The following is an 18,829-nucleotide window of genomic DNA, read 5'->3' on the forward strand; positions in this document are numbered from 1 at the left end:
AGATATGGACAGGGGATAGACTTTGTTTTATGTGGCTGGGGAGTCTATTGCACAGCAGCGGTATCCCCTGCAAGAGATGTACCTGTCCTGTTCTGTTGATGTTGCAAAAGAGGGTTTAGATCCCTAGACCGAATATTTATGATGCCATTTAACTTGCTGATGTTCAGTAAAACCATCACCAATGGGTTAGAAAATATGTTGTATGCCAGGCACAGGTCCCCTCTTAGTAGTCTGTAGGATGCTAAGTATAGTGGGAGGGCTTTGAGTCATTCCATGTAGGACTTGTTTAAGCCATGTATCCTTTTAGTAAGGTATCTATGTGGGAGTGTTGCATGTGCCTGCACAGATACATGCCAAAGGGGGGGTTATACTCAATGATTGGTCTAATGAGGGCTAAGTAAAGGGGGACAATGACATCCCCTTGATCTAGATCCAGTCCCTTTGATTATAAGTTGTGCAGTATAGAAAGGCTTTCTTACAACAATAGACACATGTTGGTCAAAAGTTTGGTCACTGTCTACATAAGATCACAAATGCCAAACAACTGGCTCAACTCTTAGGCATGTATTGTCAGTGTGTTAGTTCCCTGGGGTAGATGACTTACCAAAGGATGCAATAATGCATTTTTTGGCATTTAGTTTCAGTCCATGTTTTTGGCAACAGTTATGTATCTGGGACAAACCTTTCTGTAGGATGGCTAAGTCATAAGTAGATGTCAAACATGAGAGGTCCCAGCACAGAAGACTGGGGAACTCCACTGATGAATGGTCTCTTTGTGGAGGTAACTTCCCTTATTTCAATTACATGCATCCTTCTCTCAGCCAGTTGGCAATCCAGTGGGTGACATAGGGGTTATTTATAGCTTTTCTACTATGCCTGAGTGGGGAATGTGTCAGAAGCTTTGGCCAGGTCAAGTTGTGTAGTGTTTTGCCTTCATTATTTGCTATGGCGACCTTTTCAAAAAAATCCATCAGGTTAAGTAAACATGGCCTGCCCTTGGCAAATCCAAACTGAGACAGGTCCGGTGTTTAGAGGTTCCCTATGTCCTCATTGATTAATTTCATGATAACTCTTTCCATGACTTTGCACATGAGGCTGGTCAGACCGGATGTGTAACTGCCTAGGTCTGTGGAAGGTCCTCCCTTATGCAGGGTAGTGACCATAGCTCTTTGTACAAAACCTGTATAGAGGCTGAGATTGAACATTGTTGTTGGGGTGTGGCTAAATTGTACTTCATACTATTTCTAGCAAATTTCTAAGGTTAAAAGAACAATATTGAAAGTCCATCCCTAGTTTTGGGCCTTTGTCCCTCCATTTTGTCAGGCTTTGTCCAGATTTTTAAACTCAGAGGTTGAGACGTATGCCGCACCCAGGGTTGCCAGATTTCCTACTGGTCAGGTAGGGACAAAAAAAAAGTCTTTTAAGCTAAGTGAAGACCAAAAAAAAAGGTCTTTCACGCTAAGTGAAGACCCAAAAAAAAATGGTCCGTCTTTAAACACGGAGCTTACTTTTGTTTAATGGGGAACATCAGGCAGTTCCGCATTAAACTCAAGTAGCATGTGTTTACCGATTTTTGATTGGCCCGTATGCCGGTATACAGGCCAATCAAAAAAGAAAAAACAGAGGCTGTTTCACCGGGGACAATCCTGCTCAAATAGGGATGTCTGGCAACCCTGGCTCCACTCCTAACTTTAGATCCTGAGTTTAGTAGGCTAGAAGATTCTGATACTGTCTGTTTCTTTTGCTTCAGTTGTTCAAGCTGTTAAATGTCAATCTGTAGCAAATTTCTAAAGGAAGAAGATCATTCTAAAGGTTAGATTACACAGTGCTTTGTCTGAACTTGTGCCAAGATATTTTTTTGCATGTTTTGCATATGCATTTGCTGAATTTCTTTAAATTATTTAATGCTGATTTAAAGCAAAGCATACAGCCATAACATGTTTTCTTATTAATTTCCAGATTAACAAGCATGCATTCTCTGGAGGAAAAGATAGTATTGAAGAACACAGACGCCTTGGTGGGAACTGTGATGTGGATGTTTCATATATGTACCTCACATTTTTCTTTGAAGATGATGAAAAACTTGAAAAAATCAGACAAGTAAGAATGTTTTTTACATTTATACATTGAGGAAATTTAAAGACTAGACGTGGAGTTTATGATTTTGGCTGGCAAATAAGTTTTTTTCTGCCTACTGCGAAAACTACCTGAAATTCATCCACTTTATTCAAGCCTTCAGCTAAGAAAGACAATCCTACGGAAGGTGTTAATGACAACTTAATTAAAATATTTTGTCTAATCTCTCTTACCTGTTTTTGTAAAGCGTCATGAGATATATAACCGTATCTTTACATATATCAGTTACAGAAAGAATCTGTTTGCGGAAATGAGTATTTCTTTGGCTCTAGTCTCATTACCCTTATTCTCCAGAGATGATTGAAATGCGTCAGAAACATGGCAGCTTAAATTCATTGCAAAATAATGCATCTGGGAAGCAAAAACTCAGGGAATAAGTGTATGATAATATCAGAAGTTGTAGCAAAAAAAAAAAAAAGAAAGAAAACTGATTTAGGGCAAAAATCATAGCTTCTGAAGGTTAGCGTTCGGTATGAGAAAGTAACATATAAGGTGTTAACTGATATGCCTGATTTGGACAGTAAGACATCAGCTATTTCTCTTCAAAGCTCTGACTCTCGGGTATCTCGCCATTCCATTAAATGCATCTTGCCATTCCATTAAGTTCATCTGATACCTCTTGTAGGGCAGCTGTATCAAGTTCTGCCATGAATTGATACTCATGGTTGTGCCTTCCAGGCTTACCTAAGAACATTATTGCTAGAGTTGTAGATTCTCTCTTACACAATAAGAATCTTTTTGGCACTGCTGCTGCTGCAGAATTGTTTAAAACCTTGCAAGGTTACGCAAGACCTGAAGCAAATTCTTTTATACCCCCTGAACTGCCCATACAAATAATTTCTGGTCCATAGGGAGCCTAGACAACCTGCTACGAGCAAGAGAGTCACTAAGCAGATTTTCCCCAAAAAACCCACTCAAGTTCTAGAAGCAAAAACACTTCTTTTCCTGGCAATCTGCCTCTATCTGACATCCAGTCTCCCCTTCCTATCAGGCTAACCCTTTCCTTTCCTATTTGGCAACATATTACTAAAGACTTTCTATCATCCAGCATAGTTATTTTATATTTTGGAAGTCCCTTCTTCAGCCTACTTCTTGCCAGCTTCCTCATTTACCTTTGGTTCTGCGAGATGTGGTGCATCAGGGAACCATTCATCTTGTTCCATTGTTTCAGCATGGAACAGGTTTTTATTTCTAAATGTTTCTGGTTCCTAGGAAGGAAGGGTCATGGGGGTCCATTCTGGATCTTTCTCAACGTTCTTTCCTTCAGGATGTTGTCTCTTCAGATACTTTTCCCTATTTTGCTTCCTCAAGCTTTTCTGTTATCTCTGACTTGAAGGACTCCTATCTCCATATTTTCATTCACCCTGTCTTCAGAAAATTTTCATGTTTCTCTATTTCTTCCTCTCATTATTGGTTCTCTGCTTTGTCTTTTGGTCTATCTACAGATCCAAAGGTATTTACCAAACATCTGGCCCCCATGGTAGCTTTCAGCAGCCTTCAGAGAATTCAGATATTCCCCTTATTTAGGCCTAGTAATTCAAGCCCCCTCTCAGCAGGTCTTGCTTAAGAATCTGCATTTCACTATGCTTCCTATGCAGTGTAGGGTTCATCCTCAGTCTCAAAAAGTCTGTGTCGACTCCCTCTCAGGAACTGTTTTTGGGTTACAAGATTCATACCATGCCGATGCTAGCTTGTCTCCCGCCTCCCAAGGTCATCTCTTTGACTGCTTACTTCCAGTATTTTCTTATTGTTACTCTTCCAGTCATTTCTGTTGGGGGAATTTCTCTGAGCCATTGGATACAAGGCATCCACTATTCCCATGGTTCCTTTTGCCATATTCCACATGAGGAAATTTCAATGGTTTCTCAAGGTTATTTGGCTCCAGCATTTCCACCGTATGGAGTATCTGGTCCCTCTCTTACCTTATCTGAAGCTGTAGCTTTCCTGGTGGATTCATCAGATTTCCCTAAAACCATGTCTGCATTTTCAAGTTCCTGTACATACTCAGGTGCTGTACACGAATGCTGCGCATCAATTTGTTGGAGGAGGCTTCCCAACCATGAATGTCCAAGGTCGTTGGTCCCATCAACAGATGACAGACCATGTCAATATCAAAGAGATGAGAGCTCTACGAGTAGCTCTCTAGGCCTTTCACTACTTTTGGGTTCCAGGTCCTGTAAGATTTTTACAGCTGATGCCACAATCATGTGGTACATCAACAAGGAAGGGGGAGCAAAATCTTACCTCCTTTGCATGCTAGCTCTTCAGGCTTGGGATTTTGCAGTCTGCCATAATCTCATTCTTCATGTGGTTTACATCACTTCAGATTACAGTCTAGTAGCAGACTCTTTAAGTAAGTCCAGAACTCATCCTCCCCAATAGATGCTTAACAGGAAGGTATTTCTAGGCGTTGTACATTGGTGGGAAACTAGTAGATATTTTTTTCTTCCTCTCTGAACAGACAACTTCCCCAGTTCCCTTCCTTCCGGAGTGCCAAGTCCTCTGGCTTGGACATTGGACGCTATGTCCTTTTCTTGGAAGGGGATGTTTCTTTATGTCTATCCTCCTATACTTCTACTTCCCAGGGTCCTGCACAAGATGATGTGGGACATACCCAAAATGTTGCTGGTGACTCCCTTTTGGTCCAGAGTTTCCTCCTTCTGTTTCACCTGGCCAGGGGCAATCATCACAAGTTACCTCACAGGATGGATGTTTTCACACAAGACAGGGGATCTCTCATTCACCCTCACTTGTCAAACATTGGGTGATTGGGTTTTTATTCCGTTCAGGCACCAGTTTTCTGAGGATGTGCTTTGTTTTTTACAGGAGGGTAGAAAACCCACTACTAGAATATCCTATGTGGCTAAAGGGAAAAGATTTTCTATTTATTGTCTCAAGCATGACCCAGACCCTTTTTCTGTGGGGGGGTCCCTACATTTGTTTCTTGTTTGTGTGAGTTGGTGAATGCTAGTTTGGCGTATTCTAAGTTCATTTGTCAGCATTTTCTGCCCGTTTGCCTCTTAGTCCCCCTTTGATTTCTGTTTTTGAGGTCTAACAAATTCTAAAAGGCAGCCTTCATATCAGGCCTCTAAGAAAGTCTATTGCTCCTTCTTGGGACCTTAATTTTGTTCTTGAAAAATTGACTCAGTCCCCTTTTCAGCCTGCCTTTTCTTCTTCCCTTCAGCATTATATTTGGAAGACTGTATTGTTTGTGGCTGTTACCTCTGCCAAGAGGGTCTCTGAACTTCAAACACTGACGGCAGTTCCTTCTGTTTTGCTTTTTTTTTTACAAGGACATGGTGTCTCTCAAGTACTTCTTTTATGTCCAAGATGGTTAATGATTTGTCCTTGAATCAGTGCGTTCATCTTCACTTTTTTCCCTTTTCCACAGACTTAGATTTTATTTAGACAGCTCAGATATTACTTGTATAAGATAAAAAGCACCAGAAAATCTAAGCAGCGTTTTGTTCCCTTTCATGCCATTTGGCTTGGCAATGTCTATGCAAACCATCTCCTCTTGGATTTCCAAGGCCGTTTGTTTTTATTTTTTTTTTTTATGGAAAGCAGCTTTCCACTTCTGTTCGTGATCATTCTACCAAGGGGCCTCTTCTGGTGCTTTTTTCAAGGGTCTGAGTAATAGATCATCTTGGAAGTTGGTTCTTGGTTTTCTGTTCTCAATTTTACCAAATATTACAAATGTGATGTCATTTCCAGGGTCAGGGTGGGTTTGGCTGGAGCCACCCTTCATAGGTTTGTGGAGGACTCTTCTCTGCCTTCCTCCTTCCATACATTTTAGTAGCTTTTGTACTCTCCCATGTGTAAAGAGTACTGCAGCAGTGATAAGGAAGGACATGGTATATTTGTGTAAGATCTTACCATAGCAGTAGATGTCTTAATTCTCACTGCTGCAATGTTGTGACTCTCCCTCCCACCTGCCCCCTGTTGTTTTCTGTTGCGATGCTTCTGATGGAAGGGTCCCACTTCCAGCCTTATCGCCTTCTTATTCCCTTTCCAATATTTCCATGTTATTGATTTCTCTGGGGCACATCAGTTCTGAGGATTAGGCTTCTTCTATATGTCACTTATGCACCTTGCATGTAGGATGTACTTCTGATGTATAACACCTGGAAGGTGTAAAGGTTTTGGTATACTAGCCAGACGTTATGTTATCTTCTGCAGGATATCCCAAGAGTAAAGAATACTGAAGCAGTGAGAAGTAGGACATTTACTGTTATGGTTAGATCTTACACATTTGTACTTTCATGAGCTCACTCCATTTCTCCCAGCACTAGAGGATATATTTATTATAAGCTGTGACTTACCTGGCAGCCAGCCTGCTGCCCCAAGAAAGCAGATTGATTCTATAAAGTTCATCTGTTGTATGTATTTTTTATTATCTAACCACAGATCAGACCCAGCTCTGATTTCACTAGTTAATGTAGCTCCTCATGATCCCCTGCAGAGTTCCTAAGCCAGCAGAGAGCAGAAAATGCAACTTTCTTGATCATAAGTATTTTTTAAACTTTTTAGTTTGCATTTTTCGATCTTTTGAGCTTTTCGACTACTGTTTGTGCCTATATTACTGTTTTATTACCTTATTTTCCTGTTTTTGCGAGCTTATATTGTTGATTGCACTTGTGGGCTAAAGTATTGCTTAAAAGTAACAAACAGGCTAATACACTCAAGTGTACCAGCCTTTGAAAGCAATTTAGTCGAAAACAAAGCATTTACTGCATTTTTTTCTGTCTGTTTGCAAAAAAAAAAAAAAACAAAAAATATTTCTCCTTTCCTAAACTTTCCTAGCTAGTTGTTCCAGTGATCAGATTTTGCTGATCCCTGGGCTTTGTATTTGGTTTCTGTGTTCCTCCATTTTCTTGTGTGGCCAGAGGTAGTTTCTTTACTCACCAGTGGGAGTGGGGAGTACTGAGCTGCTTGTTTGTCCTCAGAGGAGTATTTAGAAGCAGCAACTAGTAATTTGTCGGCCATTTTGGGTCATTTCCTGTTTTTTCCAGCCCCCTGTTATAAAGCACGCTTTGGCAGGCTTTTCTGGCATTAGAGAACTAGGCATAGCTCCTCGTGGTCCCCTGCAGAGTTCCTAAGCCAGCAGAGAGCAGAAAAAGCAACTTTCTTGATCATAAGTATTTTTAAGCTTTTTAGTTTGCATTTTTCGATCTTTTGAGCTTTTCGACTACTGTTTGTGCCTATATTACTGTTTTATTACCTTATTTTCCTGTTTTTGTGAGCTTATGTTGTTGATTGCACTTGTGGGCTAAAGTATTGCTTAAAAGTAACAAACAGGCTAATACACTCAAGTGTACCAGCCTTTGATAGCAATTTAGTCGAAAACAAAGCATTTACTGCATTTTTCTGTCTGTTTGCAAAAAAAAAAAAAAAAAAAAAAATATATTTCTCCTTTCCTAAACTTTCCTAGCTAGTTGTTCCAGTGATCAGAATTTGCTGATCCCTGGGCTTTGTATTTGGTTTCTGTGTTCCTCCATTTTCTTGTGTGGCCAGAGGTAGTTTCTTTACTCACCAGTGGGAGTGGGGAGTACTGAGCTGCTTGTTTGTCCTCAGAGGAGTGGTTAGAAGCAGCAACTAGTAATTTGTCGGCCATTTTGGGTCATTTCCTGTTTTTCCAGCCCCTGCTATAAAGCACGCGTTAGCAGCTTTAGCTGAGCTGCTACCGTTACACACTAGGGCAGCCGGTTAATCAGATTTAAACTATTAGGGCTACCTAAAGTCCACTCTTCAAATTTTCCCTTAAAACTACCTTCCTCAAAGTATACTACTGTTCTATTTAATGTATCCTACAACTATAAATTATCTCTACTTGACTCCCAAGTAGACTATTCTCTATCTGTATAGCAAAGCACTTGCTCCTACAGTACTTATCACCTCGATACAGCACTCTTGTTATAGAAAGTACCCCAAAAAGCAAACCCCATTTCTCGGTCACCCACATCCCCAGAACCTTTTCTTAAGTTTTTCTGTCTATTCCTTCTAGCATGTCGAGGGATCAGTTGCTAATGTCCTCTCCTGCTCAGCTGGTGAACCTGGGAATATTGAGGCAATGTTAGAATTGCCTCATGTACCTGAACAACCCTCTCCTCCTCCCACAAAACACAAATACATGCGAGAGATGCAACTATACGGCCAAACTGGAGGCTGAGCTCTCTCAACATAGGACTGGCATGACCAGACAGGAGGAGAAGGTAACCACACACACTATAGACCCAGTCTCACATAATACCATCACAACCTCAAATCATACACATAAACACACAAAGACATACTCGGAGGCTCTGATCAAAAATCTACCAAAACAGCAGAGGCCACCAAAGCAGACACCCAAACAACTACCACCTCAGAACACAACACCTGCAACACATAGACCACACAGTCAGAGTGTCAAGCAGTCACAGCCCTTAAGGCCAAACACAATGCCAGACACACTAGTCATTGGTGACTCCATAGTCAGACACACTGACGTCCCGCTCACCAGACTGAGTAAGGAGAGGGTCACAGTAAGCTGCCTGTCGGGTGCTAGAATCCGCCACATAACGCATGCACTCAGGTCTCTCAACAGCAGGTACAAGTACGATTCAATCATTGTCCACGCTGGTGTTAACGACCTGAGACGTACCTCCTTGGACTACATGAAAAGAGACATAGAGGAGCTCTCTGATTATGTAGCCCAAGCAGGTATGACCCTGACCTTGAGCAGTATCCTACCTTCACCAAGAATGATGCCACAATACAGAGATAAGATGATCAGCTTTAACAATTGGCTTAAACTCTGGTGTCATTCAAAGGGGATCCAATGTCTGTCTGCCTGGGATGACATGCTGGACAAGCCACGCTGCTTCGCAAGGGACGGCTTGCACTTGTCACCCCTGGGATTCGGATTTTGGCAAAGGCTCTTGCCACCCCATAGTGCCTTTTTAGGCAAGGCTCAAATTCTAAACCTACCACCCTAGAACAAAACAAAGAAAAAAACTAAGGGTAATGCTGCTCAATGCCAGAAGTCTCAACCTCAAGATGCACGCACTCGAGGCCCTTCTCAGTATGGAGAACATCGATGTCTGTGCTGTGACAGAAACCTCGTTCAAGGCTCCTGAGAGCACCCCAGCACTATCAGGTTTTACCTCATATCATGCGTTCCGCCCCAAAACCCGGACAATACCAAGAAAGGAGGAGGGTATCCATATTCATCAAGGACACCCACACCTCAAGATTGGTGGCATCGCACGATGCATCGGAAACCATCCAGGTGCAATTAACCATAGGCAAGATTGCTCTGCAATTTGTAGCATGTTACAGGCCACCCTCGCAAACTCAGGAACCTCATATGGCCTTCCTGAAAACACTGGAGGGGATAAATGTATCTCCAAACACCATCATACTAGGTGACTTCAACTACCCTAATATAGACTGGGAACACTACTCAAGCCCAAACACTCTAGCCCAAAAGTTCCTGGAATTCATAAACTCAAATGCCATGGAACAACTAGTCACCATCCCCACAAGAGGAGAAAACATACTTGATCTCATCATCACGAACATGGGAGCACAATGTTCAACGCCGGAAGTATACCCCTCACTGGTGAGATCTGATCACAAACTAATCTCGCTGGAGGTCCTCATCCCGCCCCCATCCGACCGACTTCACACTTCTAAAGACTAGTGTGGTCTCCTTTAAGGCCCCTGAGCCGGCGGTTAACATCACTCAAACCGCTGAATCACTTACAAATGCCTTCTACCAGCACCTGCAGGGCTGCATGGATCAGGCAATCCCAAGCAAAACAAAGACTCTTTGTACCAAAGGCAAGCGTCCAGTCTGGTGGACCCCAGCCATAAACAAACTCTACAACAAAAGGAGAAAGCTACTACAAGATAGAGCAAAATCCTTAAAAGGTAAGACACCACTGATCACTATAAGTAAAAAGCTAAGAGCTCTCATAAAATCATCCAAAGCTAATTTTGAGAAATAAATAGCTAAGGACTCTAAAGACAACCATAAGGCATTCTTTAGCTATGTCAGAAACCTAGGAGGAAACTCCCAGATATGCTCAGAATTAGTTCAAAATGATGTGAAGATTACTGATCCTACAGACATTGCCAACATACTGGCTGACAGGTTCAGTGCAAACTTCTCCCCTCCCCTAAAGGAGAGATATCTATACCAAATGATTGTAGCCCCCAAACATCTCTAACGCCCAGGTGAGAACTGCTCTCTCAAGGCAAAGAACACAGCATCCATGGGACCTGATGGTGTCCCCGGCTGTGTGCTCCATGAACTCAACGAGGAATTAAACCCACAGTTAGGACAGCTGTTTAATCTTAGTCTCACCTCCGGATACATACCCAGGAGTGGCGCAGCGACTGTGGTCCCACTCCACAAAGGCGGTGCCTCCACCGACCCTGGAAATTACCGTCCCATTAGCTTGACAAGCCTTATCTGCAAAGCCATGGAGAGGATCATAATGGATCTCATAAATAAAGACATAGGGAACTTGCAGACTTTGGATCCAACCCAGTTTGGCTTTGTCAAAGGCAGATCATGCCTTTTAAACTTGGTTGACTTTTGAAACAGTCACCAAGGCCATTGACGAGGGAAAGGCAGTCCATACAGCCTACCTAGACCTGGCGAAGGCTTTTGATACAATACCTCACTCGGGTATCGTTGAAAAACTCATCAACTTAAATGTAAACCCATACATTACAAGATGGGTTGCAAACTGGCTGAGTGACAGAACCCACAGGGTCAGAGTTGCTGGCGCCATGTCAGACTCAAAGCTTGTCACAAGTGGTGTCCCACAGGGCTCAGTCCTGGGCCCACTCTTGTTTGGCATCTACTTTTCTGAAGTACAAGCAAACACAGGAGGGTTATGGCTGACAAAGTTTGCAGATGACTGCAAACTGGGCCATAGTTGAAAACACATCCAACACAGATATCCTTCAGAAGGGTCTCACAGAAACGGATAACTGGTGCCAGAGCCATGGCCTAAAGTTAAATGCCAAGAAATGCATAGTCATACCCTTCGGGAAAAATAAGGTTACCCTAGCTACCATATAGGTGGCAATCCCTGAACACAGAAGAAGTTATTAGGGACCTGGGAACCCAGGTTGACAGTAGCCTTTCATTCGACACTCATATTGCTAAATTAGTTAGGAAGACCTTCTACATTGCCCACCTTATCATGAAGGGATTCACATCTAGATCAAGGGAAGTCATAGTCTCCCTATACTCATCACTCATCAGACCAATGATCGAGTACAATGCCCCATTCGGAATGTATCTGACCCGACACTTGCAGCAGCTGGAGAGGCCACAAAAGTTCCTCACCAAAAGGATAAAGGGTCTCAAAAATCTGTCTTATGCTGCCCGACTGAAAGAACTCCAGTTATATTCAGTTGCTTACCGCTTGCTCAGAGGTGACCTATGCCTGACATACAAGGCCATGTCAAACCCAGATTTGATGAACATGCTTCATCTCAAAAAATCTAGATCCCTCAGAGCCACAAGGGCGGGAGACTTAAACCTCGACACGGTTATTAATAGGGCGTGCTGGAGGGATAGATTCATCACCCAAAGACTCCCTATGCTGTGGAACAAAATCCCGGTTTATGTGAGGCAGAGCACCTCGCTGGCCTTGTTCAAGAGGAATCTTGACCAATGGATGGGAGATCGCAGATACATCCCAGGGGTTACCTCAGTGTCACTGCTCGACAGAGGCACAGCAAAGTAATGGGCATAGTTTCTCCAAACTAAAGGGGTGGTGTAAGCCACAAAACTATGGGCTAGGCTTATAAATGCCCTCGGGCAGATAGCCTAGTATGAACCTATGAACCTATTCCCAATCCTTCCCCTTCTGACAAGGAAAAGAAAGCCTTTGAAAGATTTGTGGAAAGTGCATTCTTCCACAGAATGTTTTTTAGAATTCCCAAGCTGACATGTTAAAGTTTATATTTGTCTCCTTTGAGAATATGAGGAACATTATGGCATCATTTTCCCTCATATGAGGAAAAATCTTCTTTGTTGTAATCTTGCTGCTTCTGTATCTCAAGTGTGATTCTCAAATGACTTCACTCACTTTAAAATGTGATTATGATTTAGCTGATGTCACTTCTAGAGCTGCTACTTGCTGTAAATGTTATGAGGAGATGTCCTTCAAGGATGCATCTGCAGTCCTAACAAATGGGTTGTCCTGCCTCAGGCAGCCCTTCGGTCGGCCGGATTCCAAAGTCTGGGTCTGACCTCGGCTGATGTCGCACTTCACCCGACGTCACTGCTGCTGTCGATTGGGTATAAAGGCATCAGCCGACGCCATTTTCCTCAGTCTTTCTTGCTGCGCGGTGCCCGAAGCAGAAGCTGTTCGCAAGTGCCGGTCGGTCAGATCCAGAGATTTCTACTACCGAAGACTTCTAAAAAGCTAAGTACCCCGTAGAGGACTCTTTCTTGCCTCAGCCGATGTCAGAAAAAGTAAATAATTGTTTAACTTGTGGGAAACAAATACCTCATAAGGATTTCCACTCTTACTGCCTACCTTGCTTAGGCCCAGACCACGACGTAGCAGCTTGTCTAGCCTGTGCTTCCCTCAACCGACGAACACTTAGACGTCGGTCGGAGTTTGCGGAGGAGTTTTTTGGTCCCGCTTTTGCTTACAAAATGCCGTCGGAGACTCCGACTTCACAATTAGCTAAAAAGCGTAAGGAAAAGGACCGACACTCGCGGTCCGTGGTTTCGGCCGAAACCACGGTTAAGCCAACTGCGAGTGTCTCGGTTTCGGCTGAAACCGAGTCCTCGGTTCTTCCTTCGGCCGAAAGCGTTCCTCCTGCAGCCGAGGCCTCACTCAGCATGGCTGAATCTGCTACTGAAATTTCTCCTGCTGCAGCAGGCACCCAGGATTTATCAGATACTATTCCTTTAGTCATATCTACTCCTGCACGTGGAGCTGCTAGGCCCCCTGCATCCATGTCTATCAAGGCTTTCTCTAGGGCTAAAGCAGCTAAATCTTCTAAGGCCTTGCCTTCTAAAACCCCCACACACAGGCCTAGCTCTAGTTCCCAAATGCTTAGCCTGGCAGAGGATCTCATTTCTTTGATCAGGGGATCCCAACCTCACCCTGACAGGGCCTCTCATCATTCCCCTCCAGAGAAGAGGCCTAGAGCAGAGCCCCCTGAACCAGTTTCTACAGATTATTCTTCTGATGACTCAGACAACTCAAACCCTCCAGAAGGCCCTTATTCTCCCTATGAGGATTCTGACGCAGAAGACTCCATTCCTTCTGCCTCTCCTCCTGAGGAATTTTCTTTTGGGGAAACCTTGCATGCTATGAGGGAACAATTTCAATGGCAGGGCCAGGATTTTTCAGATTCTAGGAAACGGCTCAGGACCTTTTTGCATTTGCCACAGCATAGGCCTTTAGCCATTCCTCCAGTACTAACAGTTGTGGATGATGCATTCAATGATGCTTGTACTGCTCCTGACTCTCTTCCTCCGGCCCCTGCTAAGCCCGACAGATACTACAGGGTCCCGGACACACATTATCACCTGTATAAGGCTCCCATTGCAGATCCAGAAACTATTTCTCAAGGCCCCAAACCTGTAGCAACTGCCAAAAACCCCCTCCCCTCTGAACGAGAATCTAGAGCATTAGAGAGATGGGGTAAAAAAGTTTATACTTCTGCTACTCTTTCGGCTAGGGCTTTAAACTGTCAGTTCCACATGATTCAGTATCAGGAATTTTTGTTAGACCAGTTAAATAAAAAACTATCCTCACCTGAACCTATAGACCGTAAGTCCCTTCAGGATTTGATACATAACACTCAGCAGGTCAGTAATCATTCCTTGAAATGCGGCTATGATGCACTGGAGGCTTCCTTTAGATCAGCTATGACTGGTACAGTGATCAGAAGGCATGCATGGTTAAAAGAGCAATCCTTACCAGACCATGTAAAGTCAAAGCTCCTAGATGCTCCCATGGAGAAACTCAGTTTGTTTGGCTCCCCTGCACAGCAAGTGTTAAAGAAGGTGGAGGAAAAAGCAAAATCTGTCCAAACAGTCAAGGACTTCTTACAGGTCCAGCCTCCTAGGTTTAGTAGAAACTGGCCTTCGAAGAATTGGTCCTTTCCAGACTCCAGAACACAGAGAGGCAGAAATAGGCTCAAGAGGCAGAGGGCAATCCAGAGGTGCCTACAGGGGACGTCAGTGGCAGCCTAACAACCAGAGAAGTACTGCCACAGATCCAGCTACTACCACTTCCACAGGACAGTCACAGTGACTTGGCTCTGGTACCGCCTACCAGGGAACAACTGGAAGCACCTTTAGGCGGAAAGCTAGCCTTATTTTCAGTAAACTGGCATTACATTACAGGAGACAAATGGATTCTACAGACAATAGACAAAGGTTACAGGTTTCACTTCCATACTCTACCAAGGAAGAGAGGAATGCCAAACCTACCAACAAACCAAAAGACAAACGCTCAAGGACAAATCAACCAATTGCTAAGGGTGAGAGCTATAGAAAAGGTACCGGCTATGGAACAAGGACAAGGATTTTATTCCAGACTTTTCCTGGTGCCAAGAAAAGAAAACCAATGGAGGCCTATTCTCGACCTGTCCGCTCTAAACACATATCTTATTGTTCCAAAATTCAAAATGCTGACCCTTCAGCACCTTCTTCCCATGCTGGGCAAGGAGGCTTGGCTGGTGACTCTAGACCTCAAGGAGGCATACCTGCACGTCCCTATTCGACCAGATTGCAGAAGATACCTCAGATTTCTTGCAGGATCAGAGCATTATCAATTCTCAGCATTGCCCTTTGGCTTATCTACTGCGCCCAGAGTATTCACGAAATGCCTGGCATCAGTAATTGCTCATTGCAGGCTTCAGGGAATTCAAATTTATCCATACCTGGACGACTGCCTGATACAAGCGGACAACAAGATCAAGTTAACAAAAGATTTGGAAAAGGTTATTCACCTCCTGCAGGCCTTGGGATACACAGTCAACATAAAAAAGTCAAGGCTGATACCATCCCAAAGGATTACATTCTTGGGTGCAGAACTGGACACACCAAATCAAACGGCATTTCTCACAGCAGAAAAGCAAAAGCAACTTCCACTCTATTTCAAGGCATTAGCAACGCAGAACCAGCTTACAGCAAGGAAAATCCTGCAAGCCCTGGGTTACATGGCATCCTGCATAATATTGATTCCACATGCCAGACTACATATGAGGAAGTTGCAATGGTACCTAAGGAATTTATGGTCTCAGCACAAGCACAGCCTAGAAACCCAAATTCCAATAATTCCATGCCTGAAGCAGGAATTCCTGTGGTGGGCTCAGGCCTGTCAGTTGAACAAAGGACTGCCCTTCCACACCCCTCACCCAAGTCAGACTATCACCACGGACGCCTCAGACCTCGGTTGGGGGGCACACATGGCGGATAAGTGCATACAAGGCCTATGGACACAAGACCAGCTGAACCTACACATAAATCAAAAAGAGATGCTGGCAGTGAAACAGGCAATTCAGACATTCAGACCATTTCTTCAACAGGGTCATTTGCTGATAAGGACGGACAACACCACAGTTATGTGGTATATCAACAAGCAGGGAGGCACACATTCATATCCTCTATGCCGGATGGCAATGGACCTGTGGAATGTGGCCCTGAACCTCAACATTCAGCTCCAGGCCTTATTTGTGCCAGGAAAAGAAAATATATTAGCAGACACACTAAGCAGAACTACCACAGATGCCCACGAATGGATGCTGCATCCGGACATCTTCAAAACCATTACAGAGGAATGGGGACTACCAGAAATAGACCTGTTCGCATCCCCACACAACCACCAATTGAGAAAATTCTGCACAAGGACATACCACCCACTTGCTTGGAGGGTCGACTCCCTATCCTTCAGTTGGGAAAACCTAAAAGCATATGCATTCCCACCTCTACCTTTGATGCACAAAGTGCTACTGAAGATCAAAGAAGAGCACCCAAGGATCATACTGATAGCTCCAGACTGGCCGAGGCAGCATTGGTACCCGCTTCTGAGAAGTATGTCTCGGACCCATGCATGGCCTCTACCTCTAGTTCCTCTGCTGCTAACGCAGAACAACTTCAAGACCCTGCATCCAAACTTGAAAACACTGCAGCTAGCTGCTTGGAATCTAACATGAAACAAAATAACCCAGAACTATCTCAGAGGGTTAAAGACATTATCCTGGAGGCTCGCAGACCCTCCACAAGGAAGACTTACTCAGCAAAATGGAAAAGATACCTCATTTGGAGTGCAACAAAAGGAGAAAATGTATCATTGGCAAACATAGCTAACATCCTGGAATATTTAGCAGAACTTTTCCATAATGGCCTGTCTTACTCCTCCATCAAGATTCATGCATCAGCAATTTCAGCAGAATACAACATGGATCCTCCAGTCTTCTCTCATCCTCTACTCAGGCAGTTTCTAAGAGGAATTAAAAATGTAAAGCCTCCAAGGAAGCCACCTCTACCTACATGGGACCTGAACTTTGTGCTGGAAAAGTTAACACTTCCCCCTTTTGAACCAGCAGCAACAGCAGAATTACAGTTCCTTTCTTGGAAAACTACTTTCCTGCTTGCAATCACCTCAGCAAGGAGGGTTTCTGAATTACAGGCATTAATGGCAATACAGCCCTTCCTTATCTTCCATCAGGATAGAGTGTCCTTGAGAACTAACCCTACTTTTATGCCAAAGGTGGTCTCCAGGGTATCATTGAACCAAGCTATCCACCTACCAACATTCTTCCCCAACCCACAGAACAGGGGGGAAAGACTACTGCACACCTTGGATGTACACAGGCAATTGTGCTACTACCTGGACAGAACCAAGAGCAATAGAAAAACTGACCAGCTTCTGGTAGCATATGCAGCAGGAATGGAAGGAAAAGCAATTTCAAAACAGACAATCTCAAAATGGATAGGAAATTGCATTAGATTTTGTTACTCCTTTCATGGGAAGGCAACTCCAGAAAACATCAGACCTCACTCCACAAGGGCTACAGCCACTACTACAGCTTTCTTACGAGGAGTGGCTACCAAAGACATTTTAGAGGCTGCTACTTGGAGCTCCGTGCATACATTTGCCAAACATTATAATCTGCCTTTATACTCCAGATCCTGAGCAGGTTTTGCCACTGCTGTTTTGCAAGGGATCTTAACTACACCATAATCTTCTTAGTGCCTCCTCCCCCAGTTTGGCTATGGTATTCTACCCATTTGTTAGGACTGCAGATGCATCCTTGAAGGACATAGTACAGTTTTGTACCTACCATAAATGTAGATGTCCGAGAGGAATGCATCTGCAGTCAGGATTACCCACCCTCCTTCCCCTCTGTGGTACTCCTAGGGTATTTGCCCATCTTGTAGCTAGCTGGGGGAATCTATTATGGTGTATTTGTTTGTATATATGTATATACATGTTTATTTGTTGTTTGCTCTCTACTATTTGGAACCATTTGCATTTATCCAAATTTAGCCTTCCTAGAGGGCACCTGGCATCTGGGGCAAGAAACACTGAGGAAAATGGCGTCGGCTGATGCCTTTATACCCAATCGACAGCAGCAGTGACGTCGGGTGAAGTGCGACATCAGCCGAGGCCAGACCCAGACTTTGGAATCCGGCCGACCGAAGGGCTGCTTGAGGCAGGACAACCCATTTGTTAGGACTGCAGATGCATTCCTCTCGGACATCTACATTTATGGTAGGTACAAAACTGTACTTTTTGCTTGATTGTACTGTCATAACTTTCCTCAGGATGTTTAAGCTCAAAATTTTGAATTCTCCCTTTGACAGAGAGGTAGTCTTTGTGGAACATCTGCGATAATAGGGTACCACCTGTCCTTCTGTTAACAGGCCATGTCTTTAAAGCACAAATTCAGATTGCCTTCAAAGCAGTGGAAAGTTACCCCATTCCCAAAGCTGAATCCTTTTATAATGCTTCTCTCAAAAACTGAAGATCATAAAAATTTCAGTGAACACAGGAAAGCTTTCCATTTCCAAACCATTCCATGATTTAGTATGGGATAAGAAATCTTAAACTTCCAGAGATGTTAGGGGCGTGGTATTTCTTTGTGAGATGAAGTGCCCTAGAAGAACAGCAGTAAACAAATTTACTTTTTCAGATGACAGCTAACGTCACCATGATTACTGCAGTACCAGATCAGGTAACATAACTTCTGTTTGCTTGCTTGTTTGTTTATTTGTTTATTTATTTCAAGTTTGTTAGCCAAGGTAGAGATCCATTTTCAGGATAGCCTGGGATTGTTACAGGCCACTTGGCAGAGGCACTGGGAACTAAGGTTGGCTGGTACTATGCCATGGTAATCTTATGGGCTAGACTTGTAAAGCCCTCCAGGGCCATTAGCCTAGTACACACCTATGAACCTGTAAACACAAGTAATGAGTGCTAAATAGCATGCAAACATTTACATAATTAAACTATATAGTGCAATAAGAAAACTGACAGGCACTTAATTTGTAACTGAAAGAGAGGAAGGAATATTAAATACGAAACATAAAAATGTTAGTCAGTGATACTAAACAGTATAATTAAGTAGGTAAAACAAGTGAACTTCACAGGGAAACTTAGTCAGTCGTAAGGTAGGTCGATGGAAGAGATGGTAAAATTTGGTTTGCAGCTTA

General features: G+C 43.5%; 1 protein-coding gene across 1 annotated transcript in view; it reads left to right on the top strand.

Annotated features, from left to right (window-relative positions):
• Positions 1 to 18,829, top strand: part of WARS1 (tryptophanyl-tRNA synthetase 1) — a 572,087-nt gene that overhangs the window by 485,565 nt on the left and 67,693 nt on the right. The window contains exon 10 of the mRNA XM_044074563.1: positions 1,960 to 2,100. Coding sequence (XP_043930498.1) covers positions 1,960 to 2,100 — 141 coding nt within the window. The remainder of the gene's footprint in view (positions 1 to 1,959; positions 2,101 to 18,829) is intronic.

The sequence above is a fragment of the Protopterus annectens genome, chromosome 6.part0, assembly GCF_019279795.1.
Source record: "Protopterus annectens isolate FY-2018-M chromosome 6.part0, PAN1.0, whole genome shotgun sequence".
Classification (NCBI taxonomy): domain Eukaryota; kingdom Metazoa; phylum Chordata; order Ceratodontiformes; family Protopteridae; genus Protopterus; species Protopterus annectens.